A 6906-nucleotide genomic window follows, 5' to 3' on the forward strand; every position below is an offset into this window, starting at 1 on the left:
TTTCCAATGACAGAGTTCAACTTTTTTTTCTTTCTTTTTTTTAAATACCTTGATCACAATCTCAATAAGCTAGTCTTGAACATGGATTTTTTGTTCGCAGTGGCTACGCGTCCGGAACCGGTCACCTAGCCTCCAGCTACGCATCCGGACATCCACTCACACAGTGATCGCAGTCATCGCACGTAATGGGGCGCTCTGCAGATTGCCAAAAATATACAATATATGCACTGCTGCTGTCTATCTTTTCATCTGTCCTCTCTCGCTCTATCTCTCTCACACATGCACAGCTCTCTCTCAGACTCTCTCTCGCGCTCCCTCTCACACACCTCTAGCTCTCTCTCTCTCGCTCTCTCGCTCTCTCGCTCACGCATACACACGCACATACACATTCGCCCTCTCTCTCTCTCTCACACACAAACACACACACACTCGGCAATCAGCAGAGTGTCCCGTTGCGCAATCATGCGTGTACGTGTCGCAAGATCACTGTGTGAGATGGATGTCCGAACGCGTAGCCTAGCGGCTCCTCGTCTGGAACAGGTCGCGTAGCCACGGCCTTTTTTGTTTGATGAATTTATTTGTTGAGTGAATTCGAAGTGTGTTTGTTGAATATACTGTAAAGAATCTTATATAACTGTATGTAATCTGAAATGTTTCCAATGACAGAGTTCAACTATTATTTTATTTTTTTGTTTTTTTTGTTAATCAATAATTAACTTTCTGCAATTTATAGGAGTGGCTGACTAGAAGACTGCATTGTCATTTCGCCCTCCATCACTTGTATTTATGTTTTATAGTTTTGTATTTATGTATTTTTGTTTCATGTTATACATTTGAATTTCTGTAAATGTAATTTGTGTAGGCCTAAGTCACGTGTAAATATAGTGTTTTGAATTGAATTGAATTAATGATAGATTGGGACCAAGTGCTAGAAAATGCAGACGCAGATAGACACGCACGTACACACTAAGGAAATGCGCAGAATGTTCCCGACGTATTTGGACTGTCACGGTCAGACATGTTTCAGCATCGGCAAAGACGACTCGCAGCTAGGGCCTGCATACCTCCCAAAGTTATACTCGCTCGGGTTTTTAACACATTCTAACTCTAAAACTGTTACGTCAAACATTCTTAAAATATTTACATAAACAGGTAAGACGGTTGTCATTTTGAATACGAAGTTTTATTTCCTATCGTACTAGTTTATTTCAAAAGTTATATCAGCCGAAAGTTGCTACCACGCCCGCTAGATCGCCCGCGCCATATTGTCTATATTTGACCAGCCAGTGTTGCAATCGAGTCAAGGTAGCAACTTTCGGCTGATATAACTTTTGAAATAAACTACGATAGGAAATAAAACTTCGTATTCAAAATGACGAGTACGACACAGGGGAGAGATTCTACCCGGCAATGGCGGCCAGAATCGTCGCTCAATGACGTCACGTCCGTACGGACTCAAACTCTCAAACTCCTGTTTTAAGGTGCATTGTGACCCTAACCCTAACCCTAACTCTAAAAAATAACCCTAACCCTATTAGAATTTTTTTTTAGAAAACCTTATTAGAAAAATTGACGTCATTTACGGCCGCCATTGCACTGTGGAATCTGTCCCCTGTGCAAAAATCCAAAATGACAACCGTCTTGCCTGTTTATGTAAATATTTTAAGAATGTTTGACTTTAAGTAACAGTTTTAGAGTTAGAATGTGTTAAAAACCCGACCGAGTATAACTTTGGGAGGCATGCATACCCTAGCTGCGCGTGCAAAAACGTCATTACTCATTATTACTATTAGTATTACTATTAGTATTACTATTAGTATTACTATTACTATTAATAGTATTAGTATTAGTTAGTTAGTGAGTGTGACACTGACAGTGACAGTGTCTCACTCTGAGATGAGAGTCAGACTCACTGTTTCACTAAGGTCCCGACATAGTTTACACTATACATACCAAAGTCTTCACTTGATAAAAGGTTATCCGCCAGAAATGTCTTATCGGAATCCGACAAAATATCACATGCCATCTTACATTTAATAATAATAATTTTGTATCGATGACAAAAATGTCATCTACGTAAACACTTTACAAGCCGTCGGTGTTTCCAGAATGTAGACTGGTACCCGTTCGCCACCTTCACTCCGGCAAGTATCCTTCGCTACACTGACACTGTTAGTGTAGCGCTGTGGTTTAGCGTGTGGAACTGTCGACCGGGTACCAGTCTATTTAGAATGATGCTATTTGAGCGCCACCTACAAATTATTATTAAAGTTATTCGATAGATGGCGCTAAGCAATTCTTTTCCGGCAGGTCACCCCCCAGCCGATGCTACCTGAGAGAATACCTCTAGTTTGAGGTTAAATATCGCAGATATGGTAAATATATAATGACATATTTTAACATTTACTGCATTAAGAATATCAGTATATCACAATGGCATGCGTTTCATTAAATGATGATTTTGTATAGTAAAGAAATCTTGGGATTGAAATTGGCTGCTCCTTCGCAGTTCCACATTGCGGATATTTAGCCGTCGACCGTACAGGCGCATAGTGTTATCGGTTTAGCACACATATGTTCATCTTTTGAAACAGGGTTGTTGGGTGGGACATCGCCTTTATAATATACCAGTGGTAGAGTGTAACCTCCATAACATGGTTTACTCCGGTCTAACAGAACAAACGAGGTAAACTCGACCCCTAACCATCTATCCAGGTTTTTTTTTAGTGTGTCACTGTTACATCATCATCAATGACATCATGCACCCAACATCCATGGCCATAACGTAATATCAATAAACTACGCCACTAGTCGACTTCTGACGAACTTTTCTTGCAGAAGTTGCAGGGCATTAATGTGTGAGATAGTGGGGTGTCTTAGTATTACTGTAACCGGTTGTTACGAACTTTACACGCCGTTTCCGGCTCAAGGGTAGAGAGCATGTCCAGTAATAAACATCCTATCCAATCACCGTCCTGGACATCATCTCTATCCTTGAACCCAGTTTCCCACGCCAGTAACCTATTTGCGGTTACAAGTTTGCGCTTATCAAAGATTCACGGGTAGTTTTGTTTCCCAGAGCGCTGGCCAGCAGATGGCTGTGGCCAGCTCCCAGCACGAATCTTCCTCAGGTCTTCCAGAGGGCGTTGCTCGTCTGCACCTACAGATCGCGGGACACTTTCACGGGATGGGACCGACCGGTCTCGGAATGCTGCAATCTCAAGATGGCTGGGTGTTGAAGCCAGTGCAATCGCCACCCCGCGGAACGAGAGAGTTGGACTTTTACGATCAAGTATTTAATAAAGACAACCGAGATTCTGTGATTTTACGACTTCGAAAACTGCTACCGCATTATGCCGGGAAGTGCGAGCTCGAAATCGGTTCGGAGACTATTCCCTATATAAAGATAGAGAACATTACGGCCCAGTTTCGGCAGGCTTGCGTGCTCGACATCAAGATGGGACAGAGGACGTTTGATCCACTCGCGAGCAAGGAGAAAATTGAATACGAGATGAGCAAAAATCGATATGCGCAGAACGTCGGATTCCGCTTTCTCGGCATGCAGTTATACGACGGCGTAACAGGTCGATACGCGTCGTTCGACAAGCAGTGGGGGAAGCAGATACGCGAGAACGATATCCTCCTTGCGCTACGCAGTTTTCTCGGCCGATGCCCGTGCGATCGCGGCAGGCGCGTGGCCGTGAAGCAGTTTCTGAGTCGGCTGGAAGAAGTTCGCTCGTGGTTTCTCGAGCAGCGGCTGTACGCATTTTACGCGAGTTCGCTCCTGCTGGTGTACGAGGGAGGTGCAGCTAGGTCGCGTGATGCGAGAAGCAAAGTGGAAGGCAGCCGCGCTACAGAGGAAGTCGGAAGCCACACGGATCTCCGTCCGACCGACGAGGAACCATGCATCTTCTGCGAAAACCTGTACGAGACTGATACGGGTGCATACTTGCAGGATGGCGTTAACAGGAGACGATGGACCGATGTTCGAATGATAGACTGTGCTCACGTGTTCCCGTCGGAGGAGAGGGACGACAACTATCTGTTTGGGTTGAACAAGCTCATCGATTATTTCGAAAGCGTTTAGACGAGTACATGCGGGGAAAATCTGTGATTCTGTTTGGGAAACTACATGTTATGGTGCATAAAACGTCGTGTTTAATGAAGCAGTGAAATATTTCAATCAGTGTAATTGTATGGTGCATAAGGAGTAGCACTTGACGTAATTGGAGCAGTTAGTATGTAATTAATAATTCTCGGAAAATACGCTTGAAATCCAATATACCTTCACGCAATTAAGACCCTATTGAGCATTTGTACATTATGGTAAACGTTTATCACTTGTTCAATATAGATTGTCTATAGAATTGGTTATTTTTCTTTTATTCTACATGTCGTCTGAATCTGCTAACAGTATATATAGTAACTGCATTTATGTGTTAATAAAAAATATGTTTATATTTAATACTAAAAATTGCTTGAATTTGTTTTTTTATGAGTAAATAAGAAGCTTAAATTATATAGAATCGTTTCTCTATTTTGTTGTACAGTTAAAAAACTGTTGCATGTCTATCTTGTGAATGATTAAATGCGCTCACACTTGCAATTTGGCACAGTAGCTTTATGTTGTAATTTTAATGTTAGCCACCTAAATAGCGTTTCTATGAGTTTCACCTGATATAGATGCCTAGGAGCTCATTTTTGTAGGAGGCTGCAGCTATTTGACAGCTTTTCTAAAGAGCTATTCATGCTAACCATGCATAGGGTTGTTATTGTATATATGCTGTGATCGTTCAACAAGTTTTCTTTTGTTCGTAGGTGTTTGTTAAAGTAGTGAAGAACAAGGCTTACTTCAAGCGTTTTCAAGTGAAGTTTAAGAGGAGAAGAGGTGAGGTGTCCACTGTAATGGCAATCATTCAGGCAATATAAAAATCTGCCATGCCACTGTACATATTTATGTACACGCGTTTATAAATGTGTATGTTTTTTGTAGAGGGCAAAACAGACTACTATGCCCGGAAGCGCCTTGTTTTCCAGGATAAGAACAAATACAACACACCTAAATATCGCATGATTGTGAGAATCACAAACAGAGATATAATTTGCCAGGTAAGTGGGATTGTTATATGTATCTTATCTTTGTATATAAACATGTATATCTTCAGTTCTAGTCATATATGACATCTGTTGCACTATCCTTTAGGAAAAATTGTATATAAGCGTGCATAGTGTATCAGATTTTTGCACAAATGATACAAATTGTGTTTGTGCATCTCAGTGGTATCGGTAAGCGGGTCACACTACTGTCGTTTGTCTTCGGAACGTCCCAATGCAGAATGACTTGTATTGTTTGCAGATAGCGTACGCCAGGATAGAAGGAGACGTGGTGGTGGCGAGCGCCTACTCACACGAGCTCCCGCATTATGGCGTCAAGGTCGGGTTGACCAACTATGCAGCAGCCTACTGCACGGGACTGTTGCTGGCACGCAGGGTATGCATACCATCACCTCGCAACAGGGTGTTAGCCAGGGAGAAAAATCGGGGAGTATCACCATCTGAGCGAAGTCGAGGAAATGGTCTGACACGGAAATAAAAATATTGCTTTGTTGGAAGAAGGATATGATTTTATTTTCATGCAGGGGTAAAATTGGGCCGCCCTCATGCCATCTCTATCAAATTTCATCCGTCTCATCCATAAATAGGCCGTCCAAAAGACGGGTAGACTGATCTCTGGCTAACACACTGCCTCGCTTGAGTTTAGCCGATCTCTGGAGTATGGCAGATGCATGGTCGGAGTCTGTGGGTTTCCATCTTAAAATTGTCTATAAATATATTGGCGTGAATTTGTTCGGTATCCAGTTAGCAACAGTTGGTCTGCGTTATAAGTAGGTGTGAAGTTTGCCACAAGACAATAAGAGAGTGCATAATAAATTTAACGCGTGCTACGATTTCTGCTACACCCGGTGATCTACACCGTCATTAACATCGTTTGATTAACGCATTAACGAATAGATCCTGAAGAAATACAACCTCGATAGCATATATGAGGGTCAGACGGAGGTGGACGGCGATTCCTACAACGTAGAGGATGTGGCGGGCGAGCACGGTACGTTCAGGTGCTACTTGGACGTTGGACTGGCTCACACAACCACGGGCGCACGCATCTTCGGGTCTATGAAGGGAATGGCTGACGGTGGCGTCGAAATCCCTCACAGGTACGCAGCGACTGGAAGCCGTTTTTATTATTTGTCGAGCTCAAAAAGAGGAAAAACTATCTAGGTTGTCGTTCTTGGTCGTGCTAGATCCGGTCTGGCACGCAAATTTGGACGAAACTCTGAGCCAGGGAACTAGGTCATGGCTGAGCCATCCCTGAAAATGCCACTGCCTGAGCCAAGTTTGTGGCAGATGGAAGGGACTGGTCCAGTCGACGAAGTGTGGAGGCGCCACCATAATGTTTTCTTGTTGACCAAGACTTCATTAGAGTTACGCTGACCGTCTTAAGTACCAGCGGTCACCGTTGTCATTATTATTGTTGTTATTTATTTAATCTTCATTGCATAAAATACAAACACGTGCTGAAAACAGCCTTTTTTATTAGCTCAGCTGACGTAGTCAGATGCAGCTCGTAGAATCGCATGATTGTCTGTGCGTGCGTGCGTGCGTACGTCCATCCGTCCGTCAACAGTTGGGCACAAATCTTAACCGCTCAACGTACGGTCACGATATTTGGGACGTGGGGGGTAATCCGAAAACGAGTTGGGATGTCGAAGCTGAGGGTCAAAGGTCAAGAGGTTTAAAAGAAGGGGTAACATTCCCTCTTTAACCTAAGGTATAGGGAGGAAATGCAGAATTGCGGCACAAATCTAAACGGCTCGACCTAGGCTCGTGATAGTCGGTGTATAGCAT

The 6906-nt window shown here is 43.1% G+C and overlaps 3 protein-coding genes across 3 annotated transcripts in view; 2 read left to right on the top strand and 1 right to left on the bottom strand.

The window, feature by feature from the left end:
• Nucleotides 1-2119, bottom strand: part of LOC106807439 (cyclic AMP-dependent transcription factor ATF-6 alpha-like) — a gene marked incomplete at its 3' end in the record, with an annotated part of 19660 nt that extends 17541 nt beyond the window's left edge. The window contains 1 exon segment of the mRNA XM_014809763.1: nt 1954-2119. Coding sequence (XP_014665249.1) covers nt 1954-2026 — 73 coding nt within the window.
• A 164-nt stretch (nt 2120-2283) lies between these two features.
• The window catches only part of LOC106807447 (60S ribosomal protein L5-like), a 10670-nt gene continuing 6047 nt past the window's right edge, over nt 2284-6906 (top strand). The window contains exons 1-5 of the mRNA XM_014809774.1: nt 2284-2375; nt 4819-4888; nt 4994-5109; nt 5357-5491; nt 6013-6222. Of these exons, the coding sequence (XP_014665260.1) occupies nt 2373-2375; nt 4819-4888; nt 4994-5109; nt 5357-5491; nt 6013-6222 (534 nt within the window). The 5' untranslated portion in view covers nt 2284-2372. The remainder of the gene's footprint in view (nt 2376-4818; nt 4889-4993; nt 5110-5356; nt 5492-6012; nt 6223-6906) is intronic.
• Nucleotides 2479-4675, top strand: LOC106807442 (inositol polyphosphate multikinase-like). Its single transcript, XM_014809768.1, has one exon. The coding sequence runs from the start codon at nt 3095-3097 to the stop codon at nt 4085-4087; it is 993 nt and encodes a 330-aa protein (XP_014665254.1). The 5' UTR covers nt 2479-3094; the 3' UTR covers nt 4088-4675.

This window comes from Priapulus caudatus, unplaced genomic scaffold (genome assembly GCF_000485595.1).
Source record: "Priapulus caudatus unplaced genomic scaffold, Priapulus_caudatus-5.0.1 Scaffold215, whole genome shotgun sequence".
Taxonomy (NCBI): domain Eukaryota; kingdom Metazoa; phylum Priapulida; class Priapulimorpha; order Priapulimorphida; family Priapulidae; genus Priapulus; species Priapulus caudatus.